At 46.4% G+C, this 25,753-nt stretch overlaps 1 protein-coding gene across 1 annotated transcript; it reads right to left on the minus strand.

Moving 5' to 3' along the window:
- Positions 1-641: 641 nt before the first annotated feature.
- On the minus strand, positions 642-25,742 carry LOC137309313 (ATP-binding cassette sub-family C member 3-like; the record flags this gene model as incomplete). Its single annotated transcript, XM_067977564.1, has 10 exons — positions 642-830; positions 978-1,139; positions 5,483-5,660; positions 6,203-6,418; positions 9,790-9,921; positions 10,601-10,662; positions 12,420-12,545; positions 13,559-13,696; positions 19,016-19,141; positions 25,566-25,742. Coding segments are annotated over 10 exons (1,506 nt in total), but the record flags the coding sequence as incomplete, so codon positions are not given.
- Positions 25,743-25,753: the final 11 nt, after the last annotated feature.

Raw genomic sequence — 25,753 nt, forward strand, 5'->3', positions numbered from 1 at the left:
TCTGGGTTTGAAAGGATAAACTGCACACACCCACCAACCCCCCTCACAAAAAACCTCACTGATTTGTCAAATGTTTGAAACTCCCAAATTTCTGCCCTTTTCACATTTTCCCAAAAAATGATTTATTCTCGGGACACGCGTGTCACTGGCAAGGCTGGCATTTATTGCCCGTCATTAGTTGCCCCTTGAGGTGGTGATGGGCCCTCTTGAACCACTGGTAGCAGCTTACTCGGCCACTTCAGAGGGCGGTTAAGAGTCAACCACTTTGGTGTGGGACTGGAGTCACATATCGGCTCAGACCGGGTAAGGACGGCAGGTTTCCTTCCCTGAAGGCCATTAGGGTTTTTAAGACAATCTGACAGCTTCAAAGTCACTTTTACTGATACCAGGTACATGCACTGGTAGGATTTGAACTCACGTTCTCTGGATTATTAGTCCAGGAACATAACTGCTACACCACCGTACCCTAATGAGATGGTGCAGGTTAAGGTGCTACTTGAGTGTCGGGAAATGTAAGAAGGAATTGAAGGAAAGAGTGAAAGAGTAAATAAAAGTGCAGGGAGAACGAGTGGGACTGAAGGAGAAACGGAACCACCAAGTGACACAGCGAGGGAGTGAGAGTGTGTGAGAGGTTGATGAACCACAGGGGACGTGTGAGTGAAGGACAGAGGGAGAGAAGGAGAATGGGAAAGAGTAAAGGATGAGAGGAGAGAAGGAGTTTCTTCCTCCAGACATACCTGAAAGCTTCTGGTTTTCACAGCGATCACTGCATTGAATGGGATCAGCAGAACCATGACTGCGACACCAGCCAGCACTGAAGGACCCAGGTACTGGGAGAAGACAACACAGAGACCGGATTAGTGCTTACAACTCTCCACCCAGCATTAAACACAAACTTAGACGCGTTACTGCGCCTCTGCCCAACTCAAGAGCAAAATATCTTGCCATTTCAGTGAGTAAATGGAGAACGGTGCTACCTGCCACAGGAAGTAGAGAGCCAGGCAGATCTGGAGCGGGGCCGACCACAGCATGTTCAGGAAGCTGGTGAGGTCCAGTAACCTCTGGGCGTCTACTGACATCAGGTTTACAATCTCCCCAACGGTGGACGAACGTTTGGCCGAGTTGGTGATCACCAAAGACTGCAAAATAAAACTCAAATAATCACACATTCAGCAAGAGTTCACATTTGGCACTCCACTCTAAGAGTTAATTATGTTGGTGTGGGACTGGAGTCACATAGGTCCAGACCGAGTAAGGACAGCAGGTTTCCTTCCCTAAAAGGGATATTAGTGAACCAGTTGGGTTTCCAGATGTATTAAACTGTGTTGCAGCTGCAATACGTGGGAGCTACCGGACAGTTTTGTCCAGGGTGACTACATCTGCGGTAAGTGTCAGCAGCTCGAGGAACTTCGGCTCCAAGTTGAGGAACTGGTGTCCGAGCTGCAGACATTGCGAGGCATCAGGGAGGGAGGAAGTTACCCGGACACTTTGATCCAGGGGGCAGTCATGCCCCTTAGACTAAATACTGTAGAACTGGCACATGGTCAGGGACAGGAGGGTGTGACTGCGAGTGAGGCAGATACGGGGATCCAGGAGGGAGCATCGCAGGAGCCTCAGCCTCTGTACTTGTCCAATAGATATGAGGTTCTTGCAGCCCTTGTGGACGAGTGCAGGGACTGCAGGGAGGATGAGCAAACTGGCCACGGCACCGTGGTTCAGGGGGCCATTCAAGTAGGGGGAGTAAAAAGGAATGTGGTTGTAGTAGGCGACAGTATAGTTAGAGGGATAGACACTGTTCTCCGCAGCCAAGAGCGAGAGTCCCGAAGGCTGTGTTGCCTACCCGGTCGGTGCCAGGGTTATGGACATCTCCTCGGGGCTGGAGAGAAACTTAGAGTGGGAGGGGGAGGATCCAGTTGTCGTGGTCCACGTAAGTACCAATGACATCGGTAGGACTGAGAAAAGGGTTCTGCTGAGGGAGTTTGAGCAGCTAGGGACGAAATTAAAAAGCAGAACCACAAAGGTGATAATCTCCGGATTATTACCTGAGCCACGAGCAAATTGGCACAGGGCAAATCAGATCAGAGAGATGAATGTGTGGCTCAAAGATTGGTGTGGGAGAAGTGATTTTCGATTCATGGGGCACTGGCACCAGTACTGGGGAAAGAGGGAGCTGTTCCGTTGGGACAGGCTTCACCTGAACCATGCTGGGACCAGTGTTCTGGCAAATCGAATAACTAGGGCGGTAGAGAAGGCTTTAAACGAAATGGGGGGGGGGGGGGGGGTGGAGGGCTCAGGTGGGGCGAAGTTTAGATTGATAAAGAGAAAAGACAAGGAAGTAGTACAGGAAAGTGATGGGGGTAATGATAAACACTGTCAGGAAGGGACAGAGTGTACAAACATAAGAGTGCACTAGCAAATGGGGCCGGGGTAGGAAAGAATGGTAAAAAGACAAAATTAAAGGTTCTTTATCTGAATGCGCGCAGCATTCGTAATAAGATAGATGAATTGACGGCACAAATAGAAACAAATGGGTATGATCTCGTGGCCATTACAGAGACATGGTTGCAAGGTGACCAAGGTTGGGAGCTAAATATTCAGGGTTATTTAACATTTCGGAAGGATAGGAAAAAAGGTAAAGGTGGTGGGGTAGCTCTGTTAATAAAGGATGAAATTGGTATAATAGTGAGAAATGATCTTGGCTCAGAAGATCAAGATGTCGAATCAATTTGGGTGGAGGTAAGAAATAGCAAGGGAAAGAAATCACTGGTGGGAGTAGTATATAGGCCCCCTAACAGTAGCTACACTGTAGGGCAAAATATTAATCAGGGAATAAGGGGGGCTTGTAAAAAAGGTAATGCAATAATCATGGGCGATTTTAACTTTCACATAGATTGGACAAATCAAATTGGCAAAAATAGCCCTGAGGAGGAGTTCATAAAGCGTATTAGGGACTGTTTCTTAGACCAATACGTCGGGGAACCAACCAGGGAACAGGCCATTTTGGATCTAGTAATGGGTAACGAAACAGGATTAATTAATGATCTCAAAGTAAAGGAGACCTTGGGAAACAGTGATCATAACATGATAGAATTTCACATCCAGTTTGAGAGCGAGGATCTTGGGTCTGAAACTACTGTATTAAACTTAAATAAGGGCAATTATAAAGGAAAGAGGGCGGAATTGGCTAAAGTGGACTGGGTAAACAGATTAGATGGTATGATGGTGGATAAGCAGTGGCAAACATTTAAAAAGATATTTTATGACTTGCAACAAAAATATATCCCTGTGAGGAGGAAAGACTCCACAAAAAGGGTGAACCAACCATGGCTAACTAAGGAAGTCAAGGATGGTATCAGGTTAAAAGAAAAAGCATACAACATGGCAAAGATTACTGGTAAGCCCGAAGATTGGGAAAACTTTAAAAACCAGCAAAGGATGACTAAAAGAATAATAAAGAGGGAAACAATAAATTATGAGAGTAAACTAGCAAGAAATATAAAAACTGACAGTAAAAGCTTCTACAAGTATATAAAAAGGAAGAGGGTAGCTAAAGTAAACATTGGTCCCTTAGAGGATGAGACCGGGGAAATAATAATGGAAAACAAGCAAATGGCAGAAGCATTGAACAGATATTTTGTATCTGTCTTCACAGTAGGAGACACTAATAACATACCAATAATAGTAGAAAATCAAGGGGAAAAGGGGAGGGAGGAACTAAAAACAATCACTATCACTAGAGAAAAAGTACTAGGTGAACTAATGGGTCTGAAGGCTGACAAGTCCCCTGGACCTGATGGCTTGCATCCGAGGGTCTTAAAAGGAAGTGGCTACAGAGATAGTGGATGCATTGGTTGTAATCTTCCAGAATTCACTAGATTCTGGAAAGGTCACAGCAGATTGGAAAACCGCAAACGTAACACCCCTATTCAAGAAGGGAGTGAGACAGAAAGCAGGTAACTATAGACCAGTTAGCCTAACATCTGTCATTGGGAAAATGCTAGAATCCATTATTAAGGAAGTAGTAGCAGGACATTTGGAGACTCAAAATACAATCAAGGAGAGTCAACATGGTTTTATGAAGGGGAAATCATGTCTGACAAATTTATTAGAGTTCTTTGAGGAAGTAACGGGCAGGGTGGATAAAGGGGAACCAATGGATGCAGTATATTTGGATTTCCAAAAGGCATTCGATAAGGTGCCACATAAAAGATTACTGCACAAGATAAGAGCTCATGGTGTTGGGGATAATATACTGGCATGGATAGAGGATTGGCTAACTATCAGAAAACAAAGAGTCGGGATAAAAGGGTCATTTTCAAAATGGCAATCTGTAACTAGTGGGGTGCCACAGGGCTCAGTGCTGGGGCCTCAACTATTTACAATATATATCAATGACTTGGATGAAGGAACAGAGTGTCTTGTGGCCAAATTTGCTGATGATACAAAGATAGGTGGAAAAGCAAGTTACGATGAGAACACAAAGTGTCTGCAAAGGGATATTGACAGGTTAAGCGAATGGGCAAAAATTTGGCAAATGGAATATAATGTGGGCAAAAGTAAAGTCATCCACTTTGGGAGGAAAAATAAAAAAGCAAAATATTATTTGAATGGAGAAATACTACAAAATGCTGCGGTACAGAGAGATCTGGGTGTCCTCGTATATGAAACACAAAAAGTCAAAATACAGGTACAGCAGGTAATCCGGAAGGCAAATGGAATATTGGCCTTTATTCCTAGGGGGATGGAGTATAAAAGCAGGGAAGTCATGCCAGAACTGTACAGGGTGCTGGTGAGACCACACCTGGAGTACTGCGTACAGTTCTGGTGCTCTGATTTAAGGAAGGATATACTTGCATTGGAGGCAGTTCAGAGAAGGTTCACCAGGTTGATTCCGGGTATGGAAGGATTGTCTTATGAGGAAAGATTGAACAGGTTGGGTCTATACTCATTGGAGTTTAGAAGAATGAGAGGAGATCTTATTGAAACATACAAGATTCTGAGGGGACTCGATAGGGTAGATGCTGAGAGGATGTTACCCCTCATGGGGGAATCTAAAACTAGGGGGCATAGTCTCAGAATAAGGGGTCGCCCGTTTAGGACGGAAATGAGGAGGAATTTCTTCTCCCAGAGGGTTGTGAATCTTTGGAATTCTTTACCCCAAAAAGCTGTGGAGGCTGAGTCATTGAATACATTCAAGGCTGAGTTAGACTAATTTTTGATCAGCGAGGGAGTCAAAGGATATGGGGAAAGTGCGGGAAAGTGGAGTTGAGGTAAAAATCAGATCAGCCATGATCTTATTAAATGGCGGAGCAGGCTCGAGGGGCCGAATGGCCCACTCCTGCTCCTGTCTCTTATGGTCTTACGGTAAACTGAAATTTTCAAAATCCCATGGTGGGATTTGAACTCACGATCTCTGGATTACTGGTCCAGTAACAGAACTGCTGCACCTCCTAAAAAGCCTCAGAGCGAATGGATCCCTCACCTTCCGGTATATGGCTCCAACGATGGCAGTCCGCAGCCTCATGCCGGTGACAAAGCAATACTGGAAGTGCTGGTGGAGAAGGAGTGTCTGCAAAGTCGCTGAGAAGAACATCAAGGCGGCGATGCTGTAGCCCCACCACGTCCTGGCTTCCGGGTTCTTGATGAAGGAAATCAACATGCTGGGTGTAAAAGAACAGGAGAGCGTGTGTCAGGGGCAGAAAGGGAGCCAGCTACCCCGGGACAAAATCAGGAGCAATCAGTTCATCTTCTCTATCTGCAATACTTCTTTTAAAACCGAAAAGGGGCTGAATTCCATTCGCTGCTTTGCCAGAGCCCCTCCCACTAACTCCAGCAGGAGTGAGTTAACATGGAAAAAGGCTGGGAGCTCAGACCTCAGTCTGGAACTCCTGCTCGCCTCTTACAGGGCCACTTGTGCGGAGGGTATGGAGCTGGGAATATCCCACCCTATGGTGGTGGGGGTAAGTGTATCTCACACCGCCCGGCGGGACACTAAGGGGATTGGGTCGAACGCCGGCTTTACACCCCATGTGGAGACTAAAATCGGGTTGGGTCGACCCAAACCCCTCAGCCTTCCCGCCGGGTGCAGCAAGTTAAGATTACGCCCTATATATCAGGCGGGGTGTGGGGAGAATCCTGGGTAGCAGTTATTTGCAGCGTGAGGAACATTCAAGAACTTCCCTTCAGTATATAAACTACGTACTTGAGAAGCTGGGGATTGACAAAGGACAACAGGTCCTGGCAAAGCTTCAGTGCCGATCCCAAGAGGAAATACGGAGCAAAGGTCTTGCACAAGGCTATGAGGAACAAAGGCTTCTCCTTGTTTGCCTGGTCAAGGAACAGCACCTCTGCTTCATGGGGCTCCCCATCAGCCCCGTTCAACGTGGGCGAGCAGCTGGTGAAGAACATCTCCTGCCTCCTGTCAAAGGAAGGTTAGAAAACATGTAATTAATCACTGGTAATCAGGTCCCCAGGTCCTGACGGACTTCATCCTAGGGTCTTAAAAGAAGTGGCTGCAGAGATAGTAGATGCATTGGTGTTAATTTTCCAAAATTCCCTAGATTCTGGAAGGGTCCCATCAGATTGGAAAATAGCAAATGTAACTCCTCCATTCAAGAAAGGAGGGAGACAGAAAGCAGGAAACTACAGGCCAGTTAGCTTAACATCTGTCATTGGGAAAATGCTAGAATCTATTATTAAGGAGGTTATAGCAGGGCACTTAGAAAATCTGAATGCAATCAGGCAGAGTCAACACAGCTTTGTGAAAGGGAAATCGTGTTTGACTAATTTATTAGAGTTATTTGAGGAAGTAACGTGGATAAAGGGGATCCTGTGGATGTGGTGTACTTGGATTTCTAGAAGGCTTTTGACAAGGTGCCACATCAAAGGCTACTTCACAAAATAAGAGCATGGTGTAGGGGGTAACATATTAGCATGGATAAAGGATGGGTTAGCTAACAGGAAACAGAGTAGGCATAAATGGGTCATTTTCAGATTGGCAAGATGTAACGAGTGGAGTGCCACAGGGATCAGTGCTTGGGCCTCAACTATTTACAATCTATATCAATGACTTGGATGAAGGGACCGAATGTATGGTTGCTAAATTTGCTGATGACAAAGATAGGTAGGAAAGTAAGTTGTGAAGAGGACATAAGGAGTCTGCAAAGGGATATTGATAGGTTAAGTGAGTGGGCAAAAATTTGGCAGATGGAATATAATGTGGAGAAATGTGAACTTGTCCACTTTGGCAAGAGGAATAGAAAAGCAGTATATTATTTAAATGGAGCGAGATTGCAGAACTCTGAGGTACAGAGGGATCTGGGCAAAAAGTTAGTATGCAGGTACAGCAAGTGATTAGGGATGGGCAATAAATGCCGGCCTTGCCAGCGACGCCCACATCCCGTGAACGAATATAAAAAAAAAATTTAAAAAATGGAATGTTGTCATTTATTGCAAGGGGAATGGAATATAAAAGTCGAGATGTTTTGCTACAGTTGAACAGGGCATTGGTGAGACCACATCTAGAATACGGTGTGCAGTTTAGGTCTCCTTATTTAAGAAAGGACATATGTGCTTTGGAGGCGATTCAGAGAAGGTTCACTCGACTGATTCCTGGGATGAGGGGGTTATCTTATGAGGAAAGGTTGGACAAGTTGGGCCTGTATACACTGGAGTTTAGAAGAATGAGAGGTGATCTTATTGAAACATACAAGATCCTGAGGGGACTAGAAGGGGTAGATGCTGAGGGGATAGGAACATAGGAACAGGAGTAGGCCATTCAGCCCCTCGTGCCTGCTCCGCCATTTGATAAGATCATGGCTGATCTGTGATCTAACTCCATATACCTGCCTTTGGCCCATATCCCTTAATACCTTTGGTTGACAAAAAGCTATCTATCTCTCATTTAAATTTAGCAATTGAGCTAGAATCAATTGCCGTTTGCGGAAGAGAGTTCCAAACTTCTACCACCCTTTGTGTGTAGAAATGTTTTCTAATCTCGCTCCTGAAAGGTCTGGCTCTAATTTTTAGACTGTGCCCCCTACTCCTAAAATCCCCAACCAGTGGAAATAGTTTCTCTCTATCCACCCTATCCGTTCCCCTTAATATCTTATAAACTTCGATCAGATCACCCCTTAACCTTCGAAACTCCAGAGAATACAACCACAATTTGTGTAATCTCTCCTCGTAACTTAACCCTTGAAGTCCGGGTATCATTCTAGTAAACCTACGCTGCACTCCCTCCAAGGCCAATATGTCCTTTCGAAGGTGCGGTACCCAGAACTGCTCACAGTATTCCAGGTGTGGTCTAACCAGGGTTTTGTATAGCTGCAGCATAACTTCTGCCCCCTTGTACTCCAGTCCTCTAGATATAAAGGCCAGCATTCCATTTGCCTTCTTGATTATTTTCTGCACCTGTTCATGACACTTCAATGATCTATGTACCTGAACCCCTAAGTCCCTTTGGACATCCACTGTTCTTAACTTTTTACCATTTAGAAAGTACCCTGTTCTCTGCTTTTTTGATCCAAAGTGGATGACCTCACATTTGTCTACATTGAATTCCATTTGCCACAGTTTTGCCCATTCACCTAATCTATCAATATCACTTTGATGTTTCCCCTTGTGGGAGAGACTAGAACTAGGGACCAGAGTTTAAAAATAAGGAGTCTCCCATTTAAGACGGAGATGAGGAGAAATTTTTTCTCTGAGGGTCGTGAGTCTGTGGAACTCCCTTCCCCAGAGAGCGGTGGAGGCAGGGTCAGTGAATATTTTTAAGGCTGAGTTGGATAGATTCCTGATTAACAAGGGAGTCAAAGGTTATAGTAGGTCGATGGGAAAGTAGGGTTGAGGTCACAATCAGATCAGCCATGATCTTATCAAATGGCACAGCAGGCTCGAGGGGCCGAAAGGCCTACTCCTGCTCTTAGTTCATATAAACCCTCCCCGCCCCCAATTACATTTTAGCCTGCAACTCACCCCCGGGTATCTTTCTCTATATATAAACTCCCCCCCACCCCACCGAACCCCTCGATTAGATCCCAGTCTGTAACTCAGCCCCGGGTATCCAGGATTCTGACAAAAAGGGCTTCGACCTGAAACGTTAAGTCTTTTATTTATTCATTCATGGGATGTGGGCGTCGCTGGCGAGGCCAGCATTTATTGCCCATCCCTAATTGCCCTTGAGAAGGTGGTGGTGAGCCGCCTTCTTGAACCGCTGCAGTCCGTGTGGTGAAGGTTCTCCCACCGTGCTGTTAGGAAGGGAGTTCCAGGATTTTGACCCAGCGACGATGAAGGAACGGCGATATATTTCCAAGTCGGGATGGTGTGTGACTTGGAGGGGAACGTGCAGGTGGTGTTGTTCCCGTGTGCCTGCTGCTCTTGTCCTTCTAGGTGGTAGAGGTCGCGGGTTTGGGAGGTACTGTCGAAGAAGCCTTGGCGAGTTGCTACAGTGCATCCTGTGGATGGTACACACTGCAGCCACTGTGCGCCGGTGGTGAAGGGAGTGAATGTTTAGGGTGGTGGATGGGGTGCCAATCAAGCGGGCTGCTTTGTCCTGGATGATGTCTGTTTCTTTCTCCATAGATGCTACCTCACTTGGAGCTTTCCAGCATTTTCTATTTTTACTTCAGATTTCCAGCATCCGCAGTATTTTGCTTTTGATCCCGGGTATCTGTTATTCTATATATAAACCTCCCCAAACCCTTCGATTAGATTCCGACCTGTAATCCACTCCCAGGTGTATATTATTCTACCTTTCAACCCCCTGAATCTGAACGGAGTCACCATTACCTCTGTATTTTTAGTTTCTGTTGCTCCCACTCTTGGAGTAGTTTTGGTACAATGACCTCTGACGTATCGTCTTTGTTCAGTGACCAGAGATGTTTGTCCTCCAGGGGTTGCTTGTAACCCTGCACTGCCATACTGAGGAGACAGAGACAGAGACAGAGACAGAGACAGAGACAGAGACAGAGACAATGAAACCAATGATTGCGCTGAACTCAAATATATTCTCCCACTCACTGAGGCACGAGTTGGTACACTCGCACACTGAACTATTGCCTGAACTACAGTCAATTCCTATTAAGACTGAATTCAATTTGCCAAGCAATTGCCCTTATAATGGAAATCCCTTCTTGCTGAGAGGGAGCGATCACTGGGGTAACCCACCTCCTAAACCACAGCAGTGGAACCAAGGCACTCTTTAACACTGGCACAGCGACCTCTTCACAGAGTCACATCTCACTCAAAGGTCACCAGCTTGCGAGGTGTGGATCACAGCCTGGAGCCCGAGGTGCCACACACGGGTTCCTGATCTCCAGCGTGCTGTGTGAGGGGCGAGACGGGCCACTACAGGGTCCCGGGCAGCCCGTGTGCCCCTCCTAGTGGCTTGAAAGGGCATCACTGGCAGAGGCCCTCTCGGCCCAACGAGTGGTTTGTACCACACTTGGGGGGGGGGGGGGGTGTGAAGGCGGTGAGGGAACGTTCCATTTATCGAGAGTCTCCTTGATGACAGTCGCTGGACAGGAATTGGAGGGGAAATACACACCCTTTTTATGAGGACTGTTTGACTGCTCACGAAATGAAGGCGGAAAAGACTCACCCGGTAAACCACCAGAACGTCAACTTGGAGAGGAATCCAGCACTCGTTTCAGGGCAGGGATTCTGCGGTAAATAAGAGCAGGATTGGTCAATCCTCCTGTCAGCCGGTTTCATCACCTCTAGGTTACTTTTTTTTTAAGCTTCCAGTTAAATGGGACAGTGTTATAAACGCAGGGCAGAGATTTACACAAACCTGTTAAATGGGACAGTGTTATAAACGCAGGGCAGAGATTTACACAAACCTGTTAAATGGGACAGTGTTATAAACGCAGGGCAGAGATTTACACAAACCTGTTAAATGGGACAGTGTTATAAACGCAGGGCAGAGATTTACACAAACCTGTTAAATGGGACAGTGTTATAAACGCAGGGCAGAGATTTACACAAACCTGTTAAATGGGACAGTGTTATAAACGCAGGGCAGAGATTTACACAAACCTGTTAAATGGGACAGTGTTATAAACGCAGGGCAGAGATTTACACAAACCTGTTAAATGGGACAGTGTTATAAACGCAGGGCAGAGATTTACACAAACCTGTTAAATGGGACAGTGTTATAAACGCAGGGCAGAGATTTACACAAACCTGTTAAATGGGACAGTGTTATAAACACAGGGCAGAGATTTACACAAACCTGTTAAATGGGACAGTGTTATAAACACAGGGCAGAGATTTACACAAACCTGTTAAATGGGACAGTGTTATAAACACAGTGCAGAGATTTACACAAACCTGTTAAATGGGACAATGCAAACCTCACACATTGTGACCAGATGTTAAGCTGCTAACACCTGGGGATCAGAACTCTGAGTGTTCAGCTTCACCGTTACATTTCAGGTTGGGATAGTCCACAACTAATTGTAAGCTGGTGATCTGATTGGATTTGCAAATCGAAAATGTCTGATCAAGCAGGAAAACCCCCATCAACTTGAATTTTTTTTTTGGGGCCACGGTGACAAGATCTAAATACTGGAGTTAAGAAACAGGTCAGCCATGATCAAATTGAATGGCGGAACAGGCTCAAGGGGCTGAATGGCCTCCTCCTGTTCCCACTACCTTCCTAACAAGGAGATGGGAACCATACCCTTCACTGTCTGGGCCAACACCATCAGGTAGATCTGGACTTTGTGCGATAAACGGGCGATCAAGTCGCCAGCCCGTTTTACATCTCTCCCTATTTTTATTTCCAGTGAAGTTTTACACCATCACAAAAAGTCACAATCTACCCCACATTCTGTCACACACCACCACTTCAATTTGAATTCTGAGTGATTCTTTAAAACAAAGATCTTGCATTTCTGTGGCGCCTTTCACGACCTCAGGACGTCCCAAATCGTTTCACAGCCAATTAAGTACTTCTAAAGTGTAGTCACTGTTGCGATGTAGGAAACCCAGCACAGCAAGATCCAGAAACAGCAATGAGACGAATGACCAATTGAACCGTTTTAGTGATGTTGGTGGAGGGATAAATATTGGTCAGTTCACCGGGGAAAACTCCCCTGCTCTTCTTCAAATGAGGGCGGATGGGGCCTCGGTTTAATGCTGCATCCAAAAGCCAGCATCTCTGACAGTCCAGCGCTCCCTCGGTGCTGCACGAAACGTCAGCCTGGATTTCGTGCTCAAGTCTTTAGAGGGGCTCGAACAAAGGACCTTCTGATTGAGTCGAGAATGCTACCCACTGAGCCATGACCGACACCTTTGACAGGGCACGAGAATTTCCTGGTGTCCTAATCTAACCGGAGTCTCCAAGACCATGAGGGTCAGAGAGGTGAAAACCCTGCAAACTTTAGCACTGCATAGACAGCAGCAACTGAACTCACCACAGTGGCTGATGTCCTGGAGAAGTATGGAGGAGGCTCACTGAAGCAGCAGAGAAAGAACTGAATGAGAACGAAGGTAAAGTAAATGTAGAACGTGGTGAATCGGAAGACATCAGATATTCCACTCTGGGGGGAGAAAAAGAGAAAGGCAATCTCAGCAATTCACACACACTGGGACAGTGCTCGGACCCCAGTCAATTCACACACACTGGGACAGTGCTCGGACCCCAGTCAATTCACACACACTGGGACAGTGCTCGGACCCCAGTCAATTCACACACACTGGGACAGTGCTCGGACCCGAGTCAATTCGTTGAGAGTTACTCTGGCCGGGGCCACCAACCAGTTTCAAACAAAACTGTAACAAGTTTTTTTTGGTTGTCTGTCTCTCTGAAACCCTTCACTAAGCTTTAAAAACAAGCTGAAGGGAATCCCGCACAGATTCAGGTCCCCTTTGCCAAGTAAGAACTGCACACCCACTAACCCAAGCCCAGAGATCTCAGGCCGAGGTGGGCAACAGCCAGCGTTAAAGACCCCTCCTCCATTCCCCAAGTCTGTACAGTGAGATTGAAGTTTAACTGGCTGAAACCAAGTACCAGCCACATGGGTAAGATTCCCACTGCTTGTTCAGCCAAGGCAGGTCCACCCCGCCCCGCCCCGCCATGCCCATCACAGCACAGGCCTGGATGGTTATCGGGAGTCAAGTGGGAGATTCTCAGGCCCCAGTGTCAAACCCATCAGAAGCCACCATCACCCCAAAGACAGCTTGCCCATTGGAACTAGAACATGAGTGAACATGAAATGAATGAGGTCACTTGGCCCATTAGCCCCACTCCTCCCACGCCCATGTATACCCTCCCCTATCACGGACTGCCCTCAGCCCATTTAATCTCCAGAGGGAAAGTTCTGTATAAATACTCACTGATCATCAAAATGGAATAGAGCAAAATTCCAGAATATCCATCGTCTTCCTGTCTGCATATTTTACCCCATCCCAAGTCAGTGACCTGAGTATCCCCAGTGCTGCGTGAGGTGCACTGACTAACAATTACCTAATACAGTCCTTATCCCATTTAAAGTACAAAGGGATGTACCAAACAAGGCGTTCCTGTGCTGCCCCTCACCCACCTCCTGCTTACCTCACGGAGTGCCAGCAGGATCTTTGATCTGAATGGTATCACAGCACAAAGGAGCGCGATGAGCCAGAAGAAGAAGAGGATTCCTGAGGACTGGATCCCCCGCAGCCTCTCGTACTGGATCAGAAACGTAGCGAGTAACTGAAGTCACAACGAAAACAGGTGTTAGAAACAGCTGCCGCTCCCCCCCCAACCCAAAATATCATCGCGCTCCGCAACAGAACCTCGCAGAGAAATAACATCTCAGAGCCTCAGCCCCTGTACAGCACAAAGAGGCGATTGGAACGTCCATCTCTCCCTGGGGTACGGCTCCTGCAGATATCAGCTGCCTCTCGCTGACTCACCCATTCTTCAGGGGTGATCAGAATGAGGCGTTTAAAACGTGAAAAGGATTCGATTGGAGAGAGGGAAAAAGAGGGAGAAGGGGAGAGAGAGAGAGGAAACTATTTCCTCTGGTGGGGAAATCAAGAACAAGGGGGAATAACCTTAAAATTAGAGCTAGGCCATTCAGGGGTGAAATTAGGAAGCACTTCTGCACACAAAGGGTAGTGGAAATCTGGAACCCCCCCACCACCCCCACTTGGGAGGAGGGACCCTGACTTGATATTTTCCCCTTCATAGCCCAGGGATGTCGATAAGGATCGTGGGATCCATCCATCACCACCCTGGATTAGACCAGCTAACTCAGCATAGACCAGGCGATGGGACCAGAGCCCTGCGCACCCTGTGCTCGAGTGAGCTCAGATCATTGATCTCTCTCCACGCACTAACGCCCAGAGGCCCCAGCGCGCAGGTGACACTAACAGGACGATGGCCAATTGCTGCTCTTGGCTGAGTCGTCCCAACGCAGCTCAGAATCGAGGAGTCTAGCCAATAAAAAAAAAAGTAAAGTTCATCCCAGCTGTCTCAGAATGGGAATGTGTTGCCCAGTGTGGAACTGACCTATCCAGACCAGGAAGATCCCAGCCCAGTCAGTGTGAAATTAGCTACTCCCACTTAGGATTTTTTAATATTCATTTTGGGGATGTGGGCGTCGCTGGCAAGGCCGGCATTTATTGCCCATCCCTAGTTGCCCAGAGAAGGTGGCAGTTGGCTGCCTTCTTGAACCGCTGGGAGTGGTTTGATACAAACTGGTTGCCTTGCTAGACCCACTTTAGAGGGCAGTTAAAAGTCAACCACGTTGGTGTGGGACTGGAGTCACATATAGGCCCAGATGGCAAATGAATACGTGGCTAGAGGAATGGTGCAAGGGGGAGGGATTCAAATTCCTGGGACACTGGAAACGGTTCTGGGGGAGGTGGGACCAGTACAAACCGGACGGTCTGCACCTGGGCAGGGCCGGGACCGCTGTCCTAGGAGGAGTGTTTGCTAGTGCTGTTGGGGAGGGTTTAAACTAAAGTGGCAGGGGGTTGGGAACCTGAGCAGGGAGAGAGAGGAAAGCGTAACAGGAAGGGACAGAAGGTATGGAGTAATAGGTAAAGTGTTAAAAAAGGAAAAAGCAGGAACTAAGCGTCACAAAACAGATTTGAAAGTTCTTTATCTGAATGCACGTAGCATTCGTAATAAAATGGACGAGTTAACGGCACAAATAACTACGTATGGGTATGATCTTGTGGCCATTACAGAAACATGGCTGCAGGGTGACAACGACTGGGAATTAAATATGCCAGGGTATTTAACAATCAGGAAGGACAGGCAGGAAGGAAGGGGAGGTGGGGTGGCTATGTTAATAAAGGAAGGAATCACTGTAATACAGAGAAATGATATTGGGACAAAGCATCAAGATAATGAAACAGTTTGGGTGGAGATAAGGAATAATAAGGGAAAAAAAACATTAGTGGGCGTAGTATATAGGCCTCCTAATAGTTGCAACTCTGCTGGAAGAAGTATTAATCAGGAGATAGTCGGGGCATGTAATAAGGGAACAGCCATAATTATGGGGGATTTTAATTATCATATTAACTGGACAAATCAAATTGGGCAGAGCAGCCTTGAGGACGAGTTCATTGAGTGCATCAGGGATGGATTTCTTGAGCAGTATGTAACTGATCCTACAAGGGGGCAGGCAACCTTGGACCTGGTCCTGTGTAATGAGTCAGGATTAATTAATAATGTCCTAGTTAAGGATCCCCTTGGAACGAGCGACCACAACATGGTTGAATTCCATATCCAATTAGAGGGTGAGAAGGTTGATTCTCAAACAAGCGTACTGAGCTTGAATAAAGGAGACTATGATGGTATGAGAGCGGAATTGATTAAAGTGGACTGGGAAAATAGATTAAAGGGTAAGACGGTACATGAGCAGTGGTGTTCATTTAGGGAGTTATTTTACAACTTTCAAAATAAATATATTCCACTGAGGAAAAAAGGGTGTAAAAGAAATGACAGCCACCCGTGGCTAAGTAAAGAAATCAAGGATAGTATCCGACTAAAAACAAGGACATATAAGGTAGCCAAACGTAGTGGGAGGATAGAAGATTGGGAAGTCTTCAAAAGACAGCAAAAAGTAACTAAAGGATTGATTAAGAAAGGGAAGTTAGATTATGAAAAGAAATTAGCAAAAAATATAAAAACAGATAGCAAGAGTTTCTATAGTTATATAAAAAGAAAAAGGGTGGCTAAGGCAAACATAGGTCCCTTAGAGGATGAGACCGGGAAATTAATGGTGGGAAACATGGAGATGGCAAAAATGCTGAACAAATATTTTGTTTCAGTCTTTACAGTAGAGGACACTAAGAATATCCCAACACTGGACAAACAGGGGACTCTCGGGGGGGAGGAGCTAAATACGATTAAAATCACTCAAGAGATGGTACTCAGTAAAATAATGGGACTCAAGGCGGATAAATCCCCTGGACCTGATGGCTTCCATCCTAGGGTCTTGAGGGAAGTGGCAGTGGGGATTGTGGATGCTTTGGTGATAGTTTTCCAAAATTCCCTGGACTCAGGAGAGGTCCCGGCAGATTGGAAAACTGCTAATGTAACACCGTTATTTAAAAAGGGTAGTAGGCAGAAGGCTGGAAATTATAGGCCAGTTAGCTTAACATCTGTGGTGGGTAAAATTTTGGAGTCTATTATTAAGGAGACAGTAACGGAACATTTAGATAAGCATAATTTAATAGGACAAAGTCAGCATGGCTTTATGAAGGGGAAGTCATGTCTGACAAATTTGCTTGAGTTCTTCGAGGATATAACGTATAGGGTGGATAAAGGGGAACCAGTGGACGTAGTGTATTTAGACTTCCAGAAGGCATTCGACAAGGTGCCACATAAAAGATTATTACTTAAGATAAAAAATCACGGGATTGGGGGTAATATTCTGGCATGGGTGGAGGATTGGTTATCAAACAGGAAGCAGAGAGTTGGGATAAATGGTTCATTTTCGGACTGGCAACCAGTAACCAGTGGTGTTCCGCAGGGGTCGGTGCTGGGTCCCCAACTCTTTACAATCTATATTAACGATTTGGAGGAGGGGACCGAGTGAACATATCAAAATTTGCAGATGATACAAAGATGGGAGGGAAAGTAGAGAGTGAGGAGGACATAAAAAACCTGCAAGGGGATATAGACAGGCTGGGTGAGTGGGCGGAGATTTGGCAGATGCAATATAATATTGGAAAATGTGAGGTTATGCACTTTGGCAGGAAAAATCAGAGAGCAAGTTATTTTCTTAATGGCGAGAGACTGGAAAGTACTGCAGTACAAAGGGATCTGGGGGTCCTAGTGCAAGAAAATCAAAAAGTTGGTATGCAGGTGCAGCAGGTGATCAAGAAAGCCAACGGAATGTTGGCTTTTATTGCTAGGGGGATAGAATATAAAAACAAGGAGGTATTGCTGCAGTTATATAAGGTATTGGTGAGACCGCACCTGGAATACTGCATACAGTTTTGGTCTCCATACTTAAGAAAAGACATACTTGCTCTCGAGGCAGTACAAAGAAGGTTCACTCGGTTAATCCCGGGGATGAGGGGGCGGACATATGAGGAGAGGTTGAGTAGATTGGGACTCTACTCATTGGAGTTCAGAAGAATGAGAGGCGATCTTATTGAAACATATAAGATTGTGAAGGGTCTTGATCGGGTGGATGCAGTAAGGATGTTCCCAAAGATGGGTGAAACTAGAACTAGGGGGCATAATCTTAGAATAAGGGGCTGCTCTTTCAAAACTGAGATGAGGAGAAACTTCTTCACTCAGAGGGTGGTAGGTCTGTGGAATTTGCTGCCCCAGGAAGCTGTGGAAGCTACATCATTAGATAAATTTAAAACAGAAATAGACAGTTTCCTAGAAGTAAAGGGAATTAGGGGTTATGGGGAGCGGGCAGGAAATTGGACATGAAGCTGAGTTCGGATCGGTCAATGCCCTGTGGGTGGCGGAGAGGGCCCAGGGGCTATGTGGCCGGGTCCTGCTCCGACTTCTTGTGTTCTTTAGATTTGTGGTTGGGATCAGATCAGCCATGATCTTATTGAATGGCGGAGCAGGCTCGAGGGGCCGATTGGCCTACTCCTGCTCCAATTTCTTATGTTCTTATGTTCTTATGTTTCCTTCCCCAAAGGACGTTTGTTGAACCAGTTGGATTTTTACGACAATCCGACAACTTCATGGTCCCTTTTACTGAGACCAGCTCATTATTAAAATTAATTCAAGTTCTCAAATTGCCATTTTGTGGGGATTTGAACTCACGTTCTCTGGATTATTAGTCTAGTAACAGAACCACTATGCTGGCATTAGGGATGCTAGAATTGGCATCAGTGCCACTGGGTTAGGGCGTGTGTGCAGACATTGGGTACCAAGCGGTGCTGGATTCCAGGAACCCATTCACAGCTGGTTAGAGGGGGTAATGGCGGAAACAGATGGGTTGGGGGGGAGGGAACAAACTGCTAACCCCACCCCCACAACCAACAGCTAGTGTCCGGGAAAAGTAAATTACAACCGGCAGATACACACTGAAAGTGAGGGGTCTCACCTGCAGAAATTTCTTGCTGTTCTTTAAGACTCTCTCCCTCTCTCTCTCTAACCAATCGCTCAGCAGCCCAGAGACTCGATCTGGCCACAGTTGGCTGGGACACTCGGACTTGCCCCAGAATGACCCCTACCCCTGGTTTGAGACTTTTCCCCCCCAAAAGACCAGGCAAACTTAGACGGTCACAGGGTGCAGAGCTGCAGATGCAATCCCGGTTTACAATATCGTGAATATTACTGTGGCAAGATCCACAACTTCAACCGTGATGCTGAGGAACGATTGGTGGGGGGGGGGGGGGGGGGGAGGAAAGAGCAGGGGCGGGCTGGACGGCAGGCCAGGGTGGAGCTGGAGAATCAGTCACTTCCCCAGAGGGACGTCAACAATATAAATCGGTGTAGCTATTTCTAGAAAGGTATTAATCAGCGCTGTGAATTCCAGACGCCCGATCGTGCAGCGATGAGCCGTCCGTTAATGACGGGATTCTGAAACGCTCCGCTCACCATGGTGGCTCCCAGCACCAAAGAGCTGATGAAATACGCTGGAGCCCGTACTTGTTGGTTCACGAGCTCATCGAAGGAATAGAAGAGGTTCGACCAGGAGACAATCCACAGCAGCACCCCCAGAACCTGCAGAACACACATCAGTCAGGCCATCAACGGGACACACACAGGTCACTCAAATAATGCAAAGATTTGTTTTTAATTGATCGGGTGCCTGACACACGCACAAACCCAGCGTCATGTTTAAGAGGCTCCAACGGAAGCTATTGAGAAATGCACAGGGAGTGTTTCTGTTTTCCCAAGAGTGCATTATCTCCCTGAGGGAGATCACACGGAGCCAAGTCCTGACAGCCAAGGCACAGGAGGATATAGGCCAGGGGTTAGGAATGTTCCAAACATGTGCCCAGATAACTGTTGGCATTTAACTGGTTAAAGCCACAGCTTACGAGCACAGAGCTCTGGGAAGTAACTTGGCCCAAGCCTTTTTTTTTATTATTGGTTCATGGGATGTGGGCGTTGGTGGCAAGGCCAGCATTTATTGCCCATCCCTAATTGCCCTTGAGCCTATTCACTAAGCCACCGACGTTATCTGAAGTGGAGGCGACAGTACTCAGCTCTCAGTGACAGTTCCATATCCCATGAATGAGTCAGGCTGCCTGGTTAATCATTACCAGTGCCCTGGTGTACCTGTCAGGCTAAGGTAGCAGATTGCCGTGTCTACCACAGTGGGTTGACTTTATCCCAACCTTATATACCAGACATCCAATCTTGGAGTCACTTTTACCCCAGAGTGACCCATGGAGGACAGTCACCAGTTGGCCACCTGCTAGATGGACAACAGCTACTAGGAGCTCCTCATGGAGGGGCACGGTGAGCAGCACTACTCACCGGAGAATGTGAAAGTGCATTGCCACCATCCACCCATCCACAGACTGGACGCACATCACACTGGATGTTCCACCAGTTGGAGCTGTGGAGATTCAGCAGCCCAATCACAGCCAGCATTAACCCCTAAATACAGGAGCACGTGTTCCAGAATGTTCCAGCTGCTGATAGAAGCAATCTTTTCCCCACTCTTGGTCACACACAAACCCGAGGCAGAAAAGTTCAGATGAGCTGATAGTTTCAGAGCGTCACAGTTACAGGTGTTTTTATTTAGTGTCTATCTTCAAAGAAGTTGAATTTAACAAATAAGCTGATAAAAATACAAATTTTAAAAACTTTACATTTTCCTCAAAGAAGCTTTCTGGGCTGTTCCCAGATGTTGTCTTGTGTGAAGATTTATCCTTCAAAACTAGTGGCAGTTGTGAGCATGGGAATTTCTGCAGGGGTTGTCACAATTGGCCACTAACTGGCGGAAATCGATGCATAAACCGGATTTCTGCCGATCTTCCACCGAAGTTATGGTAGCCGATCGGGAGAAGCACTGAGGAAATTCCTGGCGGAGGACACTGTGCTCTGGAGGGATACAATCACTAGCGTTATCGAGTATTCCTGGCGGAGGACACTGTGCTCTGGAGGGATACAATCACTAGCGTTATCGAGTATTCCTGGCGGAGGACACTGTGCTCTGGAGGGATACAATCACTAGCGTTATCGAGTATTCCTGGCAGAGGACACTGTGCTCTGGAGGGATACAATCACTAGTGTTATCGAGCATTCCTGGCAGAGGACACTGTGCTCTGGAGGGATACAATCACTAGTGTTATCGAGTATTCCTGGCGGAGGTCACTGTGCTCTGGAGGGATACAATCACTAGTGTTATCGAGTATTCCTGGCGGAGGACACTGTGCTCTGGAGGGATACAATCACTAGTGTTATCGAGTATTCCTGGCGGAGGACACTGTGCTCTGGAGGGATACAATCACTAGTGTTATCGAGTATTCCTGGCGGAGGTCACTGTGCTCTGGAGAGATACAATCACTAGCGTTATCGAGCATTCCTGGCAGAGGACACTGTGCTCTGGAGGGATACAATCACTAGTGTTATCGAGTATTCCTGGCGGAGGACACTGATCTGACTTGTAATGCAGGCCATTGGCTGGTGTGCAAGTCACAGGACTTGATTATAGTGGGTAATGTGGGTGTGTTCAGCTTGCTTACGCACAGACAGTTGAGTTTCCTTTCTTCCTGTGGAGTGAGCAGGTAAAGAATCCACACCAACTGTATTAGAGTCCAACATGAATGATTTTTTTTTAATAATTCGTTCCCAATGAGTACAATAGATTGCCACTCCCAGATACAAGGCAGTCAGTCTGGTTAATCTGACAGCACAAAGTTCAGCTTCCTGTGCTTGTTCCCTGACTCCAGATTTTTCTGTACTTTCCTTTCTTTATAATTGGCATGTGTAATTTCCAGTAAACCTATTTAATTCATTTATTTTGGAATTTTCCAAGTTCCTCCAGCTGCTTTTATTTTAACACACAAAAACCTATCCGACCCTTCCAGGAGAGATTATTTTTTGCTTGAAAGATAGAATTACAGGAGGCCTCAGAATGCACCAAATAAAGTGCCAAAGATCAAAATTTTCTGGGTGCAATTCCCCAAGAAAAGAAATCCCTCACCTTCAGTAATTTCTAGATTCACCACTGCTGCAAACTGCACTTTTATGGACTTTTCCTTCACAATAAAAGTGATCCAATGTTGTGTATACCTGCACCTTGACTTATCACCATTGCCTGCCCCTGTCCCACAGCACTCAGTGCATTTTTGTGTGTCATAAGGCCTATATTCAGGGTTTATTATTGAGCTGTCAGTTTTTCTGGGGCTCTGTCAGCTTCCGTGAAGCTGCTGGTCAACTTTTGTTAGCTTTCTAGCTTTGCAAATATACTAGAGGGCAGATTCAAGTTAATCACCAAAACATGATCGGGAGATAGGTAGAATTCTTTTTATGCAGAGGGTTGTTAGATGGACTGCTCGACCAGAAACAGAATATTTTTTAAAACAGGAGTGATAAATATAGAATCATACAGTACTGAAGGATAATAGAAATGAAATACAGGATAAGTATAAAGACTTTCTATGCATATTAATAGTAAGAGGATAGTTAAAGTCTTTTTATTGTCCATTACGTTCTCTTCTAATCTCCCATTTTATATCCTATGTTTAAAAAAAAAAGCCAGTGGAAATATAATTAAGGGATCTGCTTTGTAAGGGCCAAGTGCTTCTTTTGTTTTTAAGTTGTAAGTTGCAACTTAGCTGGTTCTAGGTATTGATGCATAGCTAAGGGAGAAAAGGAGCCAAGCTTGGACTGGAGAGTGAGGGAATGGCAGAGATATTGAACAGTTTTCACAGAGGACGTGGATATTGTGCTTGTCGAACATCAGAGATGATTGTAGACCAGTTAGTCAGGGTGATTATTCAAAAAGTGATGGGACTAAAGAACTTACTCAAACTAAAAAGTTGAGTGATTTAAATCTGATGATCCTGAGGGCAACAAGAGTGGAGGCACGAGCCATCATTTTCCAAAACTCTGTGGAAATGAAAACTGTGCCAGAGTACTGGAGTGCGAAATGTGTCACCTCTCTCCAAAAAAGGATGGGGATTGGCCAGGAAATCAGACATAAGAAATAGGAGCAGGAGTAGGCCATTCGGCCCCTCGAGCCTGCTCCGCCATTCAATCAGATCACAGCTGATCTTCAACCTCAACTCCACTTTCCCGCCTGATCCCCATATCCCTCGAGAGTCCAAAAATCTATAGATCTCAGTCTTGAATATACTCAACGACTCAGCATCCACAGCCCTCTGGGGTAGAGAATTCCAAAAATTCACAACCCTCTTAGTGAAGAAATTCCTCCTCATCTCAGTCTTAAATGACCGACCCCTTATCCTGAGACTATGCCCCCTAGTTCTAGACGCTCCAAGCCAGGGGAAACACCTTTTCAGCATCTACCCTGTCAAGCCCCCTCAGAATCTTATATGTTTCAATTAAATCACCTCTCATTCTTCTAAACTCGAAAGTATAGGCCCATTCTACTCAACCTCTCCTCAGGACAACCCTCTCATCCCAGGAATTAATCTAGTGAACCTTCACTGCACCACCTCTAAGGAGACCAAAACTGTATACAGTACTCCAGGTAAGGTCTCACCAAAGCCCTGTATAATTGTAGTAATTGTAGTAAGACTTCCTTACTCTTGTACTCCAACCCCCTTGCAATAAAGGCCAACATTCCATTTGCTTTCCTAATTGCTTGCTGTACCTGCATACTAACTTTCTGTGTTTCTTGTACAAGGACACCCAAGTCTCTCTGAACACCAACATTTAATATTTTCTCACCATTTAAAAACATTTTATTTTTCTATTCTTTCTACCAAAGTGAATAACCTCACATTTCCCCACATTATACTCCATCTGCCAACGTCTTGCCCACTCACTTTGCAGACTCTGTGTCCTCCTCACAGCTCACTTTCCCACCTAGCTTTGTATAGTCAGCAAACTTGGATACATTACACTAGGACCCTTCATCGAAGTCATTAATATAGATTGTAAATAGCTGAGGCCCAAGCACAGAGACCAGTTGGTCTCATTTCAGCTGCTGGCACATGATTATAAAATACAAAATTACTAAACATTGGGAGGAACAGAAGATGGCCCAAAGTCCCTCACAGCCAATTCATTATTATTTTGAAGTACAGTCACTGTCGTTTTGTAGGAAAACGAGACAGCTAATTTGAGCTTAGCAAGATCCCACAAACAGCAATGAATAAATGACCAGTTAACTTGTTTTGGTTGAGGGAGGAACCTTGGCCAGGACACTGGGATAACTGCCTGCTCTTCATAATTCAATATAAATCATCTACGTCCACCTGAACAGGCAGATGGGGACTCAGTTTAACGTCTCATCGAAAAGACAGCACCTCCGGCTGTGCAGCACTCCCTCAGTACTGGCACTGGGAGCGTCAGCCTAGATTTTGTGCTCAAGTCTCTGGAATGGGACTTGAACCCACAACCTTCTGATACACAGGCAAGAGTGCTACCCACTCTTGCCTGTGTATCAGCAAGGAGGTTATGATGGAGCTGTATAAAACACTGGTTAGGCCACAGCTGGAGTACTGTGTGCAGTTCTGGTCGCCACACTACAGGAAGGATGTGATCGCTTTGGAGAGGGTGCAGAGGAGATTCACCAGGATGTTACCAGGGCTGGAGCGCTTCAGCTATGAAGAGAGACTGGGAAGATTGGGTTTGTTTTCCTTGGAGCAGAGGAGGCTGAGGGGGGACATGATTGAGGTGTACAAAATTATGAGGGGCACAGATAGGATGGATACTAAGGAGCTTTTTCCCTTCGTTGAGGGTTCTATAACAAGGGGGCATAGATTCAAGGTAAAAGGCGGGAGGTTTAGAGGGGATTTGAGAAAGAACTTTTTCACCCAGAGGGTGGTTGGAGTCTGGAACTCACTGCCTGAAAGGGTTGTGGAGGCAGGAACCCTCACAACATTCAAGAAGCATTTGGATGAGCACTTGAAATGCCATAGCATACAAGGCTACGGACCAAATGCTGGAATATGGGATTAGAGTAGACAGGGCTGATGGCCGGCGCGGACACGATGGGCCGAAGGGCCTCTATCCGTGCTGCATAACTCTATGACTCTCTATGACACTGAGCCAAGCTGACACTTGACAAGGGAGATTATACAGGGAACAATGGGGGGGGGAAAAGAGACAGTTAACGGCAGGAAGTAGATTTAGACAGAGGCTGTGCCTGAGTTTCACTGGTTAGCTGAGCACATGTCTGTGACCATTCAACTCCTGTAGGTTGAATCTCAGAAATTTACAGCACAGAAGGAGGCCATTCAGCCCATCGTGTCTGTGCCAGAGATGATGGTTGGGGCGATGTCGGAGGTTGGTTGGGGCAGGGAGAGTTAAACAGCAGCAGTAGTTTAAACGGAAAGGCCAACACGACCCAGACAACTCAAACCATATGCTACATTCTTGCATGAAAACTCTTTCATGCACGGTAAATCCGTTAATGATTCACTCACCCCCTCAAAGGAGCAGACTGGGACCATGGGACTATAATTGGAAATCGGTTTCTTATCAGGGCTGCTGCCTCCTGGTACAGTGAACAGGCTGACGGTTACCGTGACAACACACACGTGCTGATATCACAACCATGGTCACCGTGTCACTTCATTTCTTTTCCTTTAAGGTTCCCCCTCCCCCCCAGCACCACACCCCCCTCCCCCCCCCATCCCAGGCACCACCTCGCTTCTCCTCCCCCTTCCACCCCCCCCCCCCACCCTCGCGACCAGGCACCACCTCTCTCCTCCCTCCCCACCTCTTTCCTCTCTCATTCCCCCCCCCCCTCTCAGGCACCACCTCGACATCAACGCCCCCCCGGCACTGCCTCCTCTCCCCGCAGTTCTGGTGATCAGATTTACCTCAGTGCTATGCTTGAGGAATGGTGACTTGGGATGAAGTACCAGAGGGCTGCCTGTGTCCATGGAACTTGTACCCCACTGGGATTATGGGGGGGGGGGGGGGGGGGGGGGGGGGGGGGAGGAAAAAAAGATTGGTGGCAAAAAACTTGAGCTCTAATGATCGACAGACCTACCGTTTTGACCCTGTTGAGCACGGTGACCCTGATGTAACCTCTGCTGCTCTGTCGGAGATACAGGAAGTAAAGGGGAAAGATCACCCACAGGTATACACATGGAATCCAAATCAGGACAGTGTTCTGGAAGCATGGCGTCAGATCTGGACTGTCTGTATTCAATGTAACGTTATGATCCTGTAAGAGAG

This window comes from Heptranchias perlo, unplaced genomic scaffold (genome assembly GCF_035084215.1).
Source record: "Heptranchias perlo isolate sHepPer1 unplaced genomic scaffold, sHepPer1.hap1 HAP1_SCAFFOLD_1609, whole genome shotgun sequence".
NCBI lineage: Eukaryota > Metazoa > Chordata > Chondrichthyes > Hexanchiformes > Hexanchidae > Heptranchias > Heptranchias perlo.